Source organism: Scomber japonicus, chromosome 5, assembly GCF_027409825.1.
Source record: "Scomber japonicus isolate fScoJap1 chromosome 5, fScoJap1.pri, whole genome shotgun sequence".
In the NCBI taxonomy this organism is placed as follows: Eukaryota; Metazoa; Chordata; class Actinopteri; order Scombriformes; family Scombridae; genus Scomber; species Scomber japonicus.
This window is the reverse complement of record NC_070582.1, coordinates 32,996,645-33,016,306: the sequence shown is the minus strand read 5'-3', so window position 1 is coordinate 33,016,306 and position 19,662 is coordinate 32,996,645. Positions and strand designations below refer to the sequence as shown.

At 39.7% G+C, this 19,662-nt stretch overlaps 1 protein-coding gene and 1 long non-coding RNA gene across 2 annotated transcripts; both read left to right on the top strand.

The window, feature by feature from the left end:
* The first annotated feature begins 3,999 nt into the window (after window positions 1-3,999).
* LOC128359510 (uncharacterized) lies at window positions 4,000-9,788 on the top strand. Its single transcript, XM_053320003.1, has 7 exons — window positions 4,000-4,098; window positions 6,022-6,163; window positions 8,407-8,703; window positions 8,818-8,901; window positions 9,196-9,249; window positions 9,334-9,408; window positions 9,502-9,788. Exons 1-7 carry the CDS (start codon window positions 4,000-4,002, stop codon window positions 9,639-9,641), a joined length of 891 nt encoding a protein of 296 aa, XP_053175978.1. The 3' UTR covers window positions 9,642-9,788.
* A 286-nt stretch (window positions 9,789-10,074) lies between these two features.
* Window positions 10,075-17,622, top strand: LOC128358888 (uncharacterized). The gene is made up of 7 exons (XR_008321419.1): window positions 10,075-10,173; window positions 10,634-10,652; window positions 10,939-10,958; window positions 11,047-11,090; window positions 11,202-11,268; window positions 17,463-17,503; window positions 17,602-17,622. It is a non-coding gene; the product is annotated as an uncharacterized LOC128358888 (long non-coding RNA).
* The last annotated feature ends 2,040 nt before the right edge of the window (window positions 17,623-19,662 follow it).

Genomic DNA, 19,662 nt, shown 5'->3' with positions numbered 1-19,662 from the left:
TTAAACCTACAGTATGGTCACCTATGAATGCAATATTGGTGAGTTGATTTTCTTTTTCTCTTAATTTGAATGCAGTATAAGGTTCTTAAAATAGTTTGGGGAGTAGATGTAATGGATTACGTACTCATGGTGACACTAAATGTATTACATGAAAACCACAGCATGCACTGTTTATTTGATAAAGCTGAGACTAAAGAATTATTATTATGACTTTTACTAATTACAATTACAATACAATGTTAATAGTTCACAGATGCAATAAAGAAAATTTACATTTCATATTAAACACCTAAAAGTAACTGTGTCAACAATTATAGGTTTTATTACTGAGTTGATAGAAACAGAAGTCATGTATCATGCATCACAATGTTTCAAATCATAAAAACATAATCAACTATTAAAAAGGTCCCATTCATTTCAAAAGATAAAGTTCAGTTTCATGTTTATTTATATCACAGTAAACACAAAACAAGTTTCTACAAAGTGCTTCAAACAAGAGGAATGATAAACAAATGTATTTTACATGTAAACAAATACAACATGTACATATAAAACAGTAAAAAACAAAACATTTTATCTACAATAACCCATGATTTCCTTGTATACAGTATAGCTCGTATAATAAAAATATTCACCTACATACACAAAGGTGAAACTGAGACGCTGTATATCAGTAGTTCTGCCCACAAACAAAACTGTCTTTCTTCAGAGGTTAGCCCCTTGTGTGGTTGAATAATCTAAATACATGTACAGTACTTGGTTCTTTAAAAAGGATGTCAGATGTGTGAATGTTTCTGTGTCTTGTTTCGTATTGTATTTGTGGGGCCCGTCAAATATGTGCATATTTCCATGGTCTGATGATTCACCTCTGATGCTCGCTGTGTCACAATGCTTCAAACTATAAAAACATAAAACAATCACAACTGCATATTGAGATGATTTCCTAGTATACAGTATTACCTGTATAACAAGAACACACACATGCACCAAACACTGAAAGGTGAAACTGAGACATTGCATATCAGTAGTTCTGCTGATATGATTAAAAGCTACTCTGGGAAAAAGAACAAAAGAAAAGAAATGATGAACAAACTGTGTCTTTCTTCAGAGGTTAGCCCCCATTGTGGTAGATTCATCTAAATACCACACGTAGTTAGTTGTATTATTTATGTATTATTTAACCTCTGATGCTCGCTGTGGTTTTTCTGAGCGCAAGTTCTGCTAAATGACACTTACAGTATGACAAGTACAGTTGAAACCAGAAGTTTACATACACTGTATAAAGACATACAGTGGGGAGAACAAGTATTTGATACACTGCCGATTTTGCAGGTTTTCCCACTTACAAAGCATGTAGAAGTCTGTAATTTTTATCATAGGTACTCTTCAACTGTGAGTGACGGAATCTAAAGCAAAAATCAAGAAAGTGACATTGTATGATTTTAATTCATTTGCATTTTATTGCATGACATAAGTATTTGATACTTCAGAAAAACAGAACTTAATATTTGGTATAGAAACCTTTGTTTGCAATTACAGAGATCAGACATTTCCTGTAGTTCTTGACCAGGTTTGCACACTGCAGCAGGGATTTTGGCCCACTCCTCCATACAGATCCTTCAGGTTTCGGGGCTGTCGCTGGGCAATACGGACTTTCAGCTCCTTCCAAAGAATTTCTATTGGGTTCAGGTCTGGAGACTGGCTAGGCCACTCCAGGACCTTGAGATGCTTCTTACAGAGCCACTCCTTAGTTGCCCTGGCTCTGTGTTTCGGTCATCATGCTGGAAGACCCAGCCACGACACATCTTCAATGCTCTTACTGAGGGAAGAAGGTTGTTGGCCAAGATCTCGCGATACATGGCCCCATCCATCCTCCCCTCAATACGGTGCAGTTGTCCTGTCCCCTTTGCAGAAAAATATCCCCAAAGAATGATGTTTCCACCTCCATGCTTCACGATTGGGATGGTGTTCTTGGGGTTGTACTCATCCTTCTTCTTCCTCCAAACACTGCGAGTAGAGTTTAGACAAAAAAAGCTCTATTTTTGTCTCATCAGACCACATGACCTTCTCCTATACCTCCTCTGGATCATCCAGATGGTCATTGGCAAACTTCAGACGGGCCTGGACATGCACTGGCTTGAGCAGAGGGACCTTGCGTGCGCTGCAGGATTTTAATCCATGACGGCATAGTTCTGGGCTGATCCCTCACCTTCCTCATGATCACTGATGCCCCACCAGGTGAGATCTTGCATGGAGCCCCAGACCGAGGGAGATTGACCGTCATCTTGAACTTCTTCCATTTTTGAATAATTGTGCCAACAGTTGTTGCCTTCTCACCAAGCTGCTTGCCTATTGTCCTGTAGCCCATCCCAGTCTTGTGCAGGTCTACAATTTTATCCCTGATGTCCTTATACTGCTCTCTGGTCTTGGCCATTGTCGAGAGGTTGGAGTCTGCTTGATTGAGTGTGTGGACAGGTGTCTTTTATGCAGGTAACGAGTTCAAACAGGTGCAGTTAATACAGGTAATGAGTGGAGAATAGGAGGGCTTCTTAAAGAAAAACTAACAGGTCTGTGAGAGCCGGAATTCTTACTGGTTGGTAGGTGATCAAATACTTATGTCATGCAATAAAATGCATATTAATTATTTAAAAATCATACAATGTGATGTTCTGGATTTTTGTTTTAGATTCCGTCTCTCACAGTTGAAGTGTACCTATGATAATAATTATAGACCTCTACATGCTTTGTAAGTGGGAAAACCTGCAAAATCGGCAGTGAAATCCGATTTTTGCAAACCAGATTGAAACCGCCTTTGGGAGGTAGTTTCAAATCGCATTGGGACAGATGTGTCTGAGTCTGAACAGCTCCAAACACTCATATCGGATTTGACTGTCTGTGACGTCTTTCTACATCTCTACGTCACTCTATGCGACACCAGACCCGCACTTATTCCAGTTGTTGTTGCTAGGTGATATCACTGGAGGCAACAGAGGACGTCAAAAACATCAGTCCATGGATAGAGGACCAAACCAAATTCTTCTTTGGGGAGATGGCTCGGTTCAAGTGAAGCTCGAGGGTTTGTTGTTGCTGTCGCTGTTGCAATTATATGACATCACATGTATATATACACGCTAGATGACGCCTCCACTCTGACAACGTTGCCATGGCAATCTGTCAGATTGGTCATTACTGTGGCCCAGTCTGAACAGAGCCAAATCCGATTTGGACACTTGCTAAAAACAGTGTGGACAGTCAGGCCTAAAAATCAGATTTGAGAAGGAATCAGTGTCATGGGCTATGTTTCCATTTCAGTTTAAACGCTCCCAAAAAATTCCAGGACACAGATGATACATTTCCATTAAGTTTACTGGGAATCTTGTGAACCTATAAACACAATACAACAAAATATCTGCATTATTATACAACCAAACATCACAACAGTGTCTGGTAAATAGCATGGCTTAGCTATCCTAGCAGTGCAGCCAATACCATGAAACACAATTGACCAAATGAAAACAGTAAGCAGCAGCAAAATATAGAGCTAACTTAGCTTAGCAACACAATTAGCATCTCAGCACAAACTCAAAATTGCTTCATAACTTTATTTTACTGGATAACTAATACTCACAGACGTTGCCTTAGCAAAGAGGGAGGAAGAATAGCCAAGTAACTGAAGAGCTGATGGCCGCATGGTGAATTTACTTCCTGTCTGTTTCCCAGCATGCACTGCTACTATGTTGTTATGGTTATGATAATAAACAAATCACACAGAATTGTGTTTTCTAGAAACAAACACGTTTTCTAGGGCATAACAATGATGAACGATTTGAATCAGATTACTATGCCTTTAAACAATTTGGGAAAGCCCAGATGATGATGTCATGGCCTTGGAAGCTTCTGATTCCGGTTAATTGACAACATTTGAGTTAATTAGAGGCATACCTGTGGATGTATTTTAAGGCACACCTCAAACACACTGCTTCCTGTGCGTGTGACATCATGGGAATATCAGAAGAAATCAGCCAAGATATCAGGAAGAGAATTGTGGACTTCCACAAGTCTGGTTCATCCATGGGTACAATTTCCAGATGCCTGAAGGTGCCACATTCATCTGTTCAAACAATTATATGCAAGTATAAATGGGCATGTCGAGGCGGTGTTTAGCTCAGTGGGTAAACCACCCGCCCCATGTGTTGAGGCTACTGTCCTTGCTGCAGGCGACCCCGGTTTAAATCCCGCACCGAGCGGTCGTATCCTGCATGTCATTCCCCCCTCTCTGCCTCCAGTTTCCTGTCTCTCTCCACTAAACCTGTACATTAAAGGCAAAAAGCCCCAAAAAACATACTTAAAAAAAAAAAAAAGGGAATGTCCAGCCATCAAAGCGCTCAGGAAGGAGACAGGTTCTGTGTCCTAGAGACGAACGTGCTTTGGTGTGAAATGTATGTATCAATCCCAGAACAAAAGCAAAAGACTGTGTGAAGATGCTGGCTGAAACTGGCAAGAGAGTGTCATTATCCACAGTGAAACAAGTCCTGTACCGACATGGGCTAAAAGGCCACTCAGCGAGGAAGAAGCCATTACTCCAAAAGCAACATAAAAAAGCCAGATTACAGTTTGCAAATGTTCACAGGGACAAAGATGTTAATTTTTGGAGACATGTCCTGTGGTCTGATGAAACTAAAATTGAACTGTTTGGCCATAATGACCATTGTTACATTTGGAGGTAAAAGGGGGAAGCTTGCAAGCCTGAGAACACCATCCCAACTGTGAAGTATGGGGGTGGCAGCATCATGTTGTGGGGGTGTTTTGCTGCAGGAGGGACTGGTGCAGTTCACAAAATAGATGGCATCATGAGGAAAGAACATTATGTAGAAATATTGAAGCAACATCTCAAGACATCAGCCAGGAAGTTAAAGCTTGCGTGCAAATGGGTCTTCCAAATGGACTATGACCCTAATTATACTGCCAAATTAGTTACAAAGTGACCATCACAAAGTCCTGATCTTAATCCTATAGAAAGTTTGTGGGCAGAGCTGAAAAGACGTGTGTGAGCAAGGCGGCCTACAAAGCTGACTCAGTTACACCAGTCAGGAGGAATGGGCCAAAATTCCAGCAAACTATTGTGAGAAGCTTGTTGAAGGATACCCAAAACATTTGACCCAAGTCATACAGTTTAAAAGCAATGCTACCAAATACTAATGAAATGTATGTCAACTTCTGACTTTGAAGACAGTAGTAAAACATTGTCTAAAAAATCCTCTTTATGATTATTCTGGCATTAAGCAAATATAAATAATTTTGGTAATCCTAACTGACTAAGTTTCGTCTGATATAAAGTCAGACAGGGAGAAAAAAAAGGTTATGTGTCTTTGTATACAGTGTATGTAAACTTCTGGTTTCAACTGTATGTGAAAGTCAGTGCAGTCCCACAATAGACACAAGTGTAGTCTCTAGAGGAGTCCTGATCAGTCTTAGTCTTCAGCTTCATCATGGCAGGACTCCTGTTGTTTGTTGTCCTCATGCGTAAGTTTAACTTTCTATTGATTCTTACAATTACAACGTAAGTTAGGAATACTTGGGCTGTACTACGTAGGTCATAATGTAAAAAGTTACCCAAACCTTATTATTGCATTTATTAACCTTTTTAACACTTTATTTTCTCCAGCAGATTGTTTTCATGACATCCAAGCACAAGGTTAGTCTGTTTAGTTTCAGTTTATAATAGTAACTTATTAATATGTGAATATTAACACATTTTACAAAGTATATGTGCTCTATACATTTTCTATATTAAATCATAATACCTCATGAGGAATGTCAAATGAATTGAACAGTTATGTACTTAATATAACATACATGTTTACCTTTATATTTTCAGTTCTTCTTCGACCTAAACTGACAGTGAATCCACCAGTGATCACAGAGACAGACTCAGTCACACTGAACTGTCAGACTCCACCATCAGTGACTCAGTGTTATTTCTACATTTTAAATGTAGCAAGAGTCCTCTCTTGTCTGCAGACACTGACAGGGACTGAACTGCTGATGATGACACATCAGAAATCACCTGCTACGGTTGAATTGCAATGTTATTACAAAGCAGTTGTTGGAGAGACAAATGCTGCATCTCCATTCAGTGACACTTCCTCCATCATGATACAAAGTGAGTGAATATTATCACCTGATATTAAACCTGATAAAGTGATACACTTTGGGGTCAAGTGGCATTAGCGTCTTTATCATGTGTTAACATGGATTTACTATTAAGTATATGCATGGAAGTATTTCTTTATAACAAATGTCACAGTATATGTTGTGGATTATTGGTAAAATGATGTCACTATACAAAGTGAGTAACTATACTGTCATGCTTTTTATGTGATACACCATCAGCGCAAACACTGCAACATTCAACATTGCAGTCAAGTGGCATTAGTTTGTTTAGTTTTTTCATCTTTATTTTTTTGTATTCATGGATTTCCTATTAAATATAATCAATTGTAGTATTTCTTTTCTACAAGTGTCACTTTGTATGTCGTTCAGGAGATTTAATTACCATTGAACCTCATGGCTGTATCAGCTGCTAGCATGCAGGCCTTACCTGAACCCCAGTGAGTTCCACACACTCTGAACATGAGCTCCACTTGTCTCTGGCAGCGTTATGGTAATCTGATTACTGAGTGACAAAAACCCCAACCAGTTACTTCTTCTATGCCTAACCATAACCTGAGCCTTAACCCCAACCATGGAGGTCGTACTACAGGAAACTAGGGCAGCATCAACGAATCGATAAAATCGATTATTAAAAGTGTTGCCAACAAATTTCATTATCGATTTGTTGTGTTGCGCGATTACTGCCTTCTGGTCAGGTCGTAGAGCAGTTCAGACGCAGCTGAGCAGAGCCGGTATCGGCAGAAGCGGAGAAAACGGTCCGTCCGAAATCTTCTAAAGTGTACGAGCAGTTCAGACTACATAAAACTAGAAAGTGTGTGCTGCATCCTACCGAGGGCAGCACGTATGCACGCGCACAAAAAACGATCATATTCATGATCATATTAATGATATAATGTCACTGTGTTGATCATTAACCTTGTTGCAGTGTGCTCCCTGGTTATAGTTAGTATCAGCTTCTACCTGCTCAGATCTCACAGTCAGCAGCAGGAGATGAGGAGAGCAGCAGAGGAATCTAGCTCACATAGTTAGTATGGAAGCCTAATGATGGAAAAAGTAAAACTGGTAACTACAAAAATAAACCATCATTTATTACTGTAAATATATAGTTTTACAGACTAATTATTGTATTTTTTTTCTGGGTTGTGTGTGAAATCATGAAGAATAATATGAAACCAGTCTGTACACCACCATGAACTGGTTTAGACTTTATTCTTGGTTGACACTGCTGGAGGGTAATTTTGATTTATAAGTGTGCTCTATTTGTGTGACATGTTTTTTATTACTAATTTGTTATAGTTTACGATAAATAATATAACTGAACCGCCACTGAATGTTGAAACAAATCCTGTTAAAAGTTTTTTCATTTTCATTTTTCTTTATTATTTATCTTTTATTTATTATTCCAACAGCTCAGGTCGATTGAACAACAGTAAATACCTCTTGTTGTGTAGCATATATGTGTATGTTATTTTGTTAAAGCTATCAGACATTAATATTTACTTGTTTTGTTTAAATTATTATTTATAATTTCATATTAATTTAACAACTCAGGGACGTCCAAGCAGCAACATGTTTGAGCACTTTGTTGCATTGTCAGTTAGAAATAATGTTTTTGTTTTTGAATGAAGGGGTGGAAATGTAAAATATACTTTTTTATCCGATTCATCGATTAATCGAAAAAATAATCGATCGATTAATCAATTATCAATATAATCGTTAGTTGCAGCCCTACAGGAAACATAATTGTAACAGCAGGGAAACACTATTCAAGGGGGGAGAAGACTTCAACACAAACCTGCTTATATTTCTCACTGTGTGAGAGCAGACTTCATGAGGTTGACAAACATTTAAAACAACCTGTGTGACCATAAAAGTTGAAAATAGTTATTTTATTCAGTGGAAATATGTATAATCTGGAGTAGATGGAGCAACAACATATTTCATCATTTAATTCAAAGGATTTGTTTAAAGTAATAATAGTAAAAATAGATCAATACAGAAACTAAACCAAATGTACTTAAGGGTTGGTTGTTATCATTCATTGTACATCATGTTCTCTGCTAAAAGTTACTCTTTGCTTTCCTCTGCTGCACATCACTGCCAGGAGTCCATTCACAGTGTGTGAGAACAGACTTCTTGAGGTTGAAACATTTGAAAAACAAATGACAACCTGTGACTGTGACACTTGAAAATACACTTATTTAATTAGATTGAAATGTGTTTTTTTTTCAGCTCGTCTTCCACCTAAACTGACAGTGAATCCACCAGTGATCACAGAGACAGACTCAGTCACACTGAACTGTCAGACTCCATCATCAGTGTCTGTGACTCAGTGTTATTTCTACACTTTAAGTGGAGGAACTGTCAGAGTCCTCTCTTGTCTGCAGACACTGACAGGGACTGAACTGCTGATGATGGCACATCAGAAATCACCTGCTGAGATTAAAGTGAAATGTTATTACACTGTAAAACGTGGAGAGACAAATTCTCCATCTCCACACAGTGACACAACCTCCATCATGATACAAAGTGAGTGAATATTATTACCATTACCTGATATTATTAAATCTGAATAGTGATAAAGTATCAACACAAAATAACAAAGGTGTGATGTAAAGTTTCAAATGTGATTTTTTTTTGTAGGTGCTGCAGAAAACAATGAGAGACAAACTGATTTAACAACCTCCATTTCTACTACAAAGTCACCTGTGGGTGGAGGTGATGAAGGTATTCTCTTTGTTTCATGATCACTGAGTACTTGTTATTCTAAGTAATGATGGAACTTTGTATTACATATCACACACACTGAACTCAGATGATACATGAGTATTAATTGTATCCATTTGAATGTTAAATGCAGAAATCATTTAAATAGGACCTTTATGAATCTATGTGACAGATTTTATTCTTTTTCTTTTTTTAAATCACCAGGGGAATGCTGTAAATCTGACATGACCATGATTCACCTGTATATGTATTATTTTGTAATGTTTTAAAGGTCTTTGTATCATTATTCATCAGGTCAGACTGTTAACAGAGCTACCACTCCTGTAACTCCTGTAAAACCAGCATCAGGTAATGAAATCACATTTAGTTGTCTTAGTGGATGAGTTCAATAATGAAAATACTGCATTTAAATGATTTATTTGTATTCATTAGATCAGAGTTCTGTTCCACCAGGTCATACTGTTGGCTCGACCACTACTTCCTTAACATCAGTGAAAACAACATCAGGTGACATTTATTTTCACTGCCTTTTTCTCTGACATCTTTTGAAAATGTTGAAATATGGGTCATATTTAAAATCTGTGTTCTTGTGTCTTCAAGAAACAGTTACTGCTGAGATGAATCTAAGTGCAAAAGGTAGCACGATGACCGCTGTTGAAACTCCTCTGAATGTGACATCAGGAGACAATAAAGGTGGGACTTTTATGATATGTTCCAAAAATGCTGAGATACTGCTGTGAATGTGTTTAATGTTTCTGACTTTTTACAACACATCAGAAACTTAACACATCTGTAATTCCATTGAATTCAGGTGAGCAAGAAGTACGTGATTCCTTACACATATTAGATTTATAAATATTAAAAATGACATGTTGTTCAGTTTAGTACAGTATGTTTTCTTCCCAGGCTATTTGACAATATGTTGTTTTAGTGACACCAATGTGTTCAAAGTTAGAAATAGTTACCATGTCTGTTTTCTACTGAGTTTAATCATTATGGAGGCTGTTGCTCTACAGTGTCACAGTGAATCAACGTGTATCACATAATTATGATAATTAAGATATCCTTAACCTGAATTGATATGATTAATCAACTTTAATCATGGTAAACTCCTTTTAGCTGTAATGACACTCGTTTGTGGCCTCTCTTGTTCCAAAACAGAAACATGGACGTGGAAGTTGGTTGTTGTTGGTATTGGAGTTACTGGTTTTGGAGTAACTGTAGGTGTCATCTCTCTGGGATTGGCACTTCTCTGTTCCCAAAGAAGAACTGGTGAGAACTATATCAAATGTGTTCAACGAAACTTGAATGTATTTTGAAAGCAGTTATAATCAATATTTCTAAAATATAGTATCAAATGCGAGAGGCATTGCTTGTATTGATGGACCTTCAGAGAATTATCAAAACATCTTTTGTAGGTTCAAATATTTACTGCTGAAAAGCTTATAAAAAATCTAAAAGCACCTCATCTGGTTGCTAGATTTCCTCTAATTATTAATAACAATAATATCAAAAGTTTCATCATCTCAATCACTGCATTAAGATATTCATTTTCAGTTATTCTTGATTGGATTTCAGTAATCAGACAATATTATTTCCACTGAATTACAGCTACTGAAAACAAAGTCAAACTGACAAGCATTTACTGACCATTAACACTTCCTGGTCTTAATGATTACTAACTGCTGATTATTTAACAAAATATACATATTTGTTTGTTTGGTTTTTCCAGAAAACGTTTCATACAACAGGTAAGAAATCTTTTTCAATTCCTTTTTTTCCACTAGAACAGAGCCTTGCTCAAAGGCACCAGGACATTAGTTGTTGAATCAGTAGAGAGAGTTTTTTCACCTTCTCATATCCCATCAAACCCTGGGCCTTAAAGTAGTGACCACATAATCCACAGAGGTATTTTGGTAAATAAATATATATTCCTCTGGATATTCTGTTCATTGTCCCACAACGTAGTGTTTTCTACTTTCTGGTGTGATGATGACACATTCTTAATAAAAACTTGCTTCTTTTATTTGTGTACAGGACACAAGCCAAAGCCACTGGTAATGTACACATTAAATATTCAGAAACGTTATTCATTGATACAGTAAGCATTTATATTTTTGACCTTTGTTTTGCCTTCTCTTGTAGATATCTATGTGCCCATGAGAAATATTGACCATAATGAGAGAGAGGTAATTTAAAACCAGTTGTCAGATGTAACATTTACATCACCAATTACAAAGTTCCTCATGTTGAATGAATGTGTGTAAAACTGATGATGAGTTTCTCTCACTTCCAACAAGTTACCTGCAGGTAACGCTGAAGCCAACATTATGATCAACTCTCAACCTGGTGATGACTGTCCTACTGGTGAGCTGCTTTTCTCTTCACACCAACCTGAATGTAGTATAATGATCTTTTAAAGGATGGAGAACAACTTTCTGATGTATATTAATTACAGTATATACATTTCTCAATGTATGTTCTGTATTGGTTGTTTTTTTTTTGTAACTTATTTTTTATTCAAATTTTCTTTCAACAATTACAGTGTCAGGGCACATCATACATACATAGTTAAACACTCATCCTTATATCAATGTCCTTATTGTTCAGTGGCGATGGTGGTGTCCTCTTCTCGTCTTCTGTAGTCAGTCCATTTTTCACATTTATCCTCAAATTGTGACTCTTGTAGTCTCAGTTTATGTGTGATTTTCTCCATTACAAAAATCTCCTCCACAGTGCACATCCACTGCTCCTCCGTCGGGGGGTCTACTTTGTACCACATTCTGGTAATTGTTTTTTTACTAGCTGACAGCAATACTTTAACAAGATACTCATCCTCTTTTTGTACTGTATCTTGTGTTAGATTCCCCAAGTAGAGTATCCTACATGTTTTTGGTATCTCGTATCCTATTATTTTTTGTAAACCCCTCCATATTTTGTCCCAGTATCCTTTTAACTTTTGGCAGGACCAGAATATGTGTGTATGGTCAGCATCCATGTGGCCACACGCTCTCCAGCATGGCTGCTGAATAGACACACATAGACGCCCCTTTTCTAATCTTGGGGGTTATAAAAAATCTGACCATATTCTTCCAGTTGAATTCTCTCCAGATCCTGGAGCTAGTGGACGTGCACTGTGTCTGTATTGGTTGTTTTAAAGATGTCTTTAAAAAATATACTAGACGGTGACTGTAGACTACCATTAATAATCTAAAATATTGTAATAAACCTTGTAAACCAGTGAAGGTTTTTTGTCAGAGAATTTAGTTGCCCACACACAGGACACAGAAAGCAGTTATATAGAAAATTACAAAACTTTATTTCCTTTTCAATAATAATTTAAGGCACAGGAGCACCGGCTGATGAAGTGTTGGGGAAAAGGCTGTGGAAGAACGGCGGCTAGCAGCCCTGTTAAAGCCCTGCCCTTGCCACCTAAGGGAGGCAACTAGCCTCCCTTCCTCACCCAGGTTCAGCTCCCCTACCTTATTATCTTCACGCCGGCAAGCCCTAACCGACTGCGCGCGCCCCTACCCAGCCCAAAGGGTACCAGCCGCCAAACAAATAAGACGTCCACGTAGCTCTCTTGCATTACAGACTGAACCTTTTTTTAAGTCTCTGCTCTCTACCTGGCGTCTCACAGGTGTGTCCAATAGTCCGTAATTAGTCTTTTTGCAGCGAGACAGCTCCACGTGGTGGTCTCCGCTGACGCTGCGGCCTTCTTCCTTCAGGTCCAGACTCCTCCTGAGGCCTTGATTCCTCTCTCGGGGTCTGTGCAGTGATACTTGGCTGCCTATGTGAGGAATGGGCGTCATTTACCCCCACGTCACCTTGTAGCTGATGTCTCGCTCTCTCTTGCGTGCTTGTCTCCAAAGTCCCTGGACGTGGCCCCTGTGTAGGTGCTGGCTCCCTCGGGTCCCGCTCCTTTCCCATGGGTCTCCGTGCAGATGTTGTGCTTCTCCCTCCACTGGGTGTGCCAACTGGATCCTTCTGTGCTCGTTACAGATTGTCCATAACGAACACCATGTTCAAGCATAAGGGTGTCCATATGTGCACTTGGCACCAGGACACCATAGGCCGCAGTTGACTTTGTAGTCGTGTAGTCGGACTTGCGGCCGGATGGCTTGGACACTCGGGCGAAGACAGGGGCGGAGCTGTCAACTGATCACCACATGGTGGTGAGTTGGCTACGATGGTGGGGAGGATGCTGGTCAGACCTGGCAGACCCAAACGCATTGTGAAGATCTGCTGGGAACGTCTGAAAGAGTCTCCTGTCAGAGAGAGCTTCAACTCCCACCTCCCAGAGAGCTTTGACCATGTACCTGGGGAGGCGGGGGACATTGAGTCCGAGTGGGCCATGTTCCGTGCCTCCATTGTTATGGCGGCCAACCGGAGCTGTGGCTGCAAGGTGGTCGGTACCCAAACCCACTGGTGGACAGTGGTGGTGAGGGATGCCGTTAAGCTGAAGAAGCAGTCCTATAGGGCCTTTTTGGCCTGTGGGACTCCGGAGGCAGCAGGCAGGTACCGACAAGCCAAGTGGAGTGCAGCTACGGCGGTCACTGAGGCAAAAACTCGGACATGGGAGGAGTTCGGTGAGGCCATGGAGAACGACTTCCGGAGAGCTTCGAAGAGGTTCTGGACCACCATCCGGCATCTCAGGAGGGAGAAACAGTGCACCGTCAACACTGTGTACAGTGGGGATGGCGCGCTGCTGACCTCGACTCGGGACGTTGTGAATCGGTGGAAGGAATACTTCGAATACCTCCTCAATCCCACCGACACGCCTTCCAGTAAGGAAGCAGAGCCTGGGAACTCGGGTGTGGGCTCTCCTATCTCTGGAGCTGAGGTCACTGAGGTGGTCAAAAAGCTCCTCGGTGGCAGGGCACCGGGGGTGGATGAGACATGCCCAGAGTTCCTCAAGGATCTGGATGTTGTGGGGCTGTCATGGTTGACACAACTGCAGCATCGCATGGACATTGGGGGCAGTGCCTCTGGATTGGCAGACTGGGGGGGGGTGGTACCTCTTTTTAAGAAGGGGGACCGGAGGGTGTGTTCCAACTATTGGGAGATCACACTCCTCAGCCTCCCTGGTAAGGTCTATTCGGGGGTGCTGGAGAGGAGGGTCCGTCGGATAGTAAACCTCAGATTCAGGAGGAGCAATGTGGTTTTCGTCTGGGTCGTGGAACTGTGGACCAGCTTTACACCCTCTGCAGGATCCTTGAGGGTGCATGGGAGTTTGCCCAACCAGTTCACATGTGTTTTGTGGACTTGGAGAAGGCATTCGACCGTGTCCCTCTGGGAGTCCTGTGGGGGGTTCTCTGGGAGTATGGGGTATTGAACCCCCTGATACGGGCCGTCCGTTCCCTGTACAACCGGTGTCAGAGCTTGGTCCACATTGCCGGTAATAAGTCAGACTTGTTTCCTGTGAGGGTTGGACCCTGCCAGGGCTGCCCTTTGTCACCGATCCTGTTCATAATCTTTATGGACAGGATTTCTAGGCACAGCCAGGGCATTGAGGGGGTCCGGTTTGGTGACCTCAGGATTGGGTCACTGCTTTTTGCGGATGATGGCTTCATCAGACCGTGACCTCAAACTCTCACTAGATCGGTTCACTGCCGAGTGTGAAGCGACCGGGATGAGAATCAGCACCTCCGAATCCGAGTCCATGGTCCTCAAACAGAAAAGTGTGGAGTGCACTCTCCAGGTCGGGGATGAGATCCTGCCCCACATGGAGGAGTTCAAGTACCTCGGGGTCTTGTTCACGAGTGAGGGAAGGATGGAGCGGGAGATCGACAGGCGGATCGGTGCGTCATCTGCAGTAATGTGGACTCTGTACAGATCTATCGTGGTGAAGAGGGAGCTGAGCCGAAAGGCAAGGCTCTCGATTTACCAGTCAATATTCGTTCCTACCCTCACCTATGGTCATGAGCTTTTGGTAGTGACCGAAAGAACAAGATCGCGGGTGCATGCGGGCAAAATTAGCTTCCTCCGTAGGGTGGTTGGGCTCTCCCTTGGAGATAGGGTGAGAAGCTTAGTCATCCGGGGGGAGCTCAGAGTAGACCCGCTGCTCCTCCACGTTGAGAGGAGCCAGATGAGGTGGCTTGGGCATCTAGTTAGGATGCCCCCCGGACGCCTCCCTGGTGAGGTGTTCAGGGAACGTCCCACCGGTAGAAGACCCCGGGGAAGACCCAGGACACGCTGGAGAGACTATGTCTCTCGGCTGGCCTGGGAACACCTCTGGATCCCCTGGGAAGTGCTGGACGAAGTGGCTGGGGAGAGGGAAGTCTGGGCTTCCCCTGCTTAGGTTATCACACCAATGTCACACACCAATCACATCCATGATCCATGGAGATAGCCGTAAACAGACAGTAACAACTGACAATGACAGACAAAAGCGGGCCACGGCTTCCACCTCCAGCAGATTACACCGGTCAAAAGAAAAGTATATTAGAAAAAGCCACCACAAAGAAAGAGCTTGATGCAACAAGAGCTAAAACAAGAATCAACATTGGCTCTGCTTTCGAGCGATGGAGGTGTCTGATGAAGCTTCATCCAGAGCTAAAAAGGGATAAAATGGTTGGAGAGTTTCTGCTTGAAAGATATTTTTATTTTGCATAATCTAACATACAACATCTGTAGCAGCTCTTCTGCACTTTATACTGTATACTGGTTGAAGCGGCAATATGGACAGGAGACTCCAATTAAAGAGTCAGGGACTGGAGTTTTTCATTTATTGAACATTTAATTATAATTCGTCATCAGCAGATGTTACAGGTGATGGTATAGATGATAGGAGGTGGATGATGTGAGGATATGATGATATTTGGGTGTGTATGTGGTCTGGAAACAATATAACAAACGGTAACAGTAATCACCATGACAACAATGGTATAGAATGTAACTGGAGGCTATTGTGTAAATCATAAACATTCAATAAACATAAGAATTGACATCAATAAACATTACAATTTCTGTCAAAGTAATATATCAATGTATTAATGGTGACACAATAAGTTGTTGCTATTTATGGCACTAATAATAGAAATGTGCTAGCATAATGCTAATGAGTGCTAACGAGTGCTATAACTGCCATTTAAATTCTATAATATAGTAGTATAGTGAAACATCAATTGACATAACTTACTTATCATTTAAGGACGCACATTAGGGAAAATAAAGTTAGCCGGCTTCATAGCGTGTAACACAATAACCGGGCAGGGAGGAAACCATGGCAACAACAAACTTGGGTTCCGCCTTCAGTCTTTCTAACAACATCATATGTGATAACATTACGATTGACTGTATTTGTCTGGGACCATTTCATCCCTTTTTAGCTTTTTAGTGACTCCTCCATCACTCGAAAGCAGAGCCAATGTTAATTCTTGTTTTAGCTCTTGTTGCATCAAGCTCTTTCTTTGTGGTGGCTTTTTCTAATCTACTTTTCTTTTTCCCTGTGGAAGCGGCTGGAGGTGGAAGCTTTTTTCTGTCATTGTCAGTCGTTACTGTCTGTTTACGGCTATCTCCGTGGATCAATGATGGATTATAATACCGTGGACCCAAGATTACGTAATGCGGAAGGGGAAAACAGGCAGGTCAATCATATCATTCGGACTGAATGATATGATTGGTCAGAGTTTTCACAGAATATTATGAGAATGGTGCCATTACCTTATTAATAGCATTTTAACCTAAACAAAAAAAAGTGTAAAAATGTAACAAAGGTAAGGGTAGCTTTAATCTATGTCAAGAGTGTTCCTGACTGAACCAAGTGTTTAATGTACTTTTAGTCAAAAACATTTAGTTTAGATTTTTTTCTTGGAAAAAAGAGCTAGAAATAAACTACTTGGTTTTCAATTTAATTTACAGCTTCTCATTTATATCAAATAAGGATTATACGATGATATAAAACACTTGTACATATTAAGTATTCAGAAACATTATTCATTGATACAGTAAGCATATATATTTTTGACCTTTGTTTTGCCTTCTCTTGTAGATGTCTATGTGCACATGAGAAATATTGACCATATTGAGAGAGAGGTAATTTAAAACCAGTTATCAGATGTAACATTTACATCACTAATTACAAAGTTCCTCATGTTGAATGAATGTGTGTAAAACTGATGATGAGTTTCTCTCACTTCCTCTCTCTTCTCACTGAACAAGTTACCTGCAGGTAACGCTGAAGCCAACATTATGATCAACTCTCAACCTGGTGATGACTGTCCTACTGGTGAGCTGCTTTTCTCTTTACACCAACCTGAATGTAGTATAATGATCTTTTAAAGGATGGGGAACAACTTTCTGGTGTTTAGGGTATTAATTTTACATATTTTTCTTTTAATACAGGCAGATACAGTATTTAATCACTGAAGACTCATTAACAATGCATACATTTAGAGGAGTGCAATGACTATGAAATTCTTTACATAGATCAGGTGGACTACATGCTTTTTATATTTACAGAGGACCTACACATGTCATCTCTTTTATTTTTACAGACTGTGGAATAAAATGTATAACTTAAAGGGAAACAATATCATGTGGTGCTCTTTTATTCACAGTTTCTGAAATACCAAAAGAGTTGGAGCTTGAAAATGAGGATGTAAGTCAGACATGAAACACATTAATGAATATAATTACTGTATAGGTTTATGCTATATTGTTAAAGAACCCTTACAGTTGGTGTGTTTTTCTCCCCAGGACACAGACCATACGTACGCCACCATCTCTGAGGAGCAAGCTGCATTAAGCGTGAAGAATATGTTGTACAGCTCTGTAAAGAAATATTGACATTTAAAGTTTTAATTTTTTTCTTGGAAAAAAGAGCTAATAGTTAATTATTTGATTGTAACTGATGGTTTTAATTATACAATCGATATAAAACATTTTAGCAGCATTGTGATAAAGCTCCACGTCATATAAGCTTAGACAACCCTCATTTCATGGATATTGCAATCATTTTCTCTTTAATCTGGAAGCTTTATTAGACCAAAGAAACAAAGATTTTGGTGGAGTAATAGAAACGGTTTCAAACATTATTTATACAGCTGTAGCTTATCTGCAGTAATAAAGTATTTGGTACTCCATATTTGTATTTTAAATTTAGATTTTCCAAATTAATTATACTTTTGTTTATTGGCGTTAATTAGGGCCAGAGCCCACCAACAGTGGCTGAGGCCCTATTGAAATTATAAAGATTATTCTTCTGTCTTCTATCTTTTTCTAGTCAAAATGATGGCCTTTCTGACAACCTAAATTGTGCCCCGAATTTTGCATGCAAGCCACACCTGGTGAAAAATTTTATATTTTATGGTGTTTGTCAATGGCGGTCACAAAATGGCTCAATAGCGCCAACCCCCCCCCCCCCCCCTCCAAAATTTAAAAAAATTGGGCTCCTCACCCCACATTTAATGAGAAACATGAAATTCGGTAATATCTCACTGCTAGCATTTGCCGGGCTTGGTTTGGAAGCAGGACTGAACCATTTCATGTAAATAGAATAATTTCTGCCAGAAACAAGAAAGAAACAGTTTAATGAGCACACTGTAAATAAAATATTCTATTAATGTCTAGAAGCTTTACGTTTGAAATGTTTGGCTTTCCTGTGAAATATCTCAACAGTTATTTGGTGACTGCTGCTGTTAACTTTTCATCTTTACACCATCATCAGGTCAATTTCACTTTGTCCAGTAGTTTGGTTTATGACCAAAATGAATGACATTCCCATCAGTCTCACCTGAACGTTGATAATAAGGATGTGTGTACATTCATCTTACTATTAAACTATTATTTGTATCTAAAATCACTCCATATTTGCTGTATTCTGCCTTTAAAGGTTCCACAATGAAACAATAAAGCATCCATGACACCTTCACTTTCTGATAACAATCCCACAATGCAACACATTCTATAATTATCAAATGACTGTGGTGTGACTTTATATGTGACAGTGATCATATAAAATGAGGATAAAGTGTTAGGAAAGAAGTTGTTGCTTCCTTATTTATCTATATTACACTTTATTACTAAATCCCCAGTCCTTACATTTGTATGTTAATATGAAGTTATAAAAGTTAAATTAGGTTCTTCTAAAGTTAGTCTATTAGAACTGAATCCCTTCTTTATATCTGTACAAACATGTATTTTTACACAGAACAAAGATCAGATTTCTAACCAATCTCATCGAAATCATTCCAAATATATACTTTAAACATGCACCCCCAAATCACACCCCTCCTTTACAATACTACAACCTGAAAGAAAGCAGCAGGCAGTGGTCAAGGGCCCATAAGGATGATTTTATTATTTATCAGCTGTACAGTGTCTCATCTTCAAAAAAAGGACATGACAAAGGTTTCTTGTGTTCTGTAGTTCTTCACAGCAGGGTTACAACCTTTACAAATAAAACCCTGTTTCCATCTAAAGTTCCAGGAACTTTCACATCCACAGGAACTCATCTCAGGGACTAAACATGGAATAAAGTCCCTGTTAGTGTTCCCAATGCATCTGAGGAAGCAGGTACATCATGCTAATTAGAGCCAGGAGGAATTTTTAAAAATGATGCATTGAGTCACAGTATTAATATATGAAGAAACAATACAGATAAGTCCTGTTTACATTTATACTGCTGCATGAATTGGATGTAATGAACTGAGAGCATTTGTGTCCACAGTGAATCATGTTGAGTATGTATTTCTGCTTTAGAACATAACTGCCATGAAACAATCAGAACATTTTGTGATCAAGTGATTTCTCTTTTTC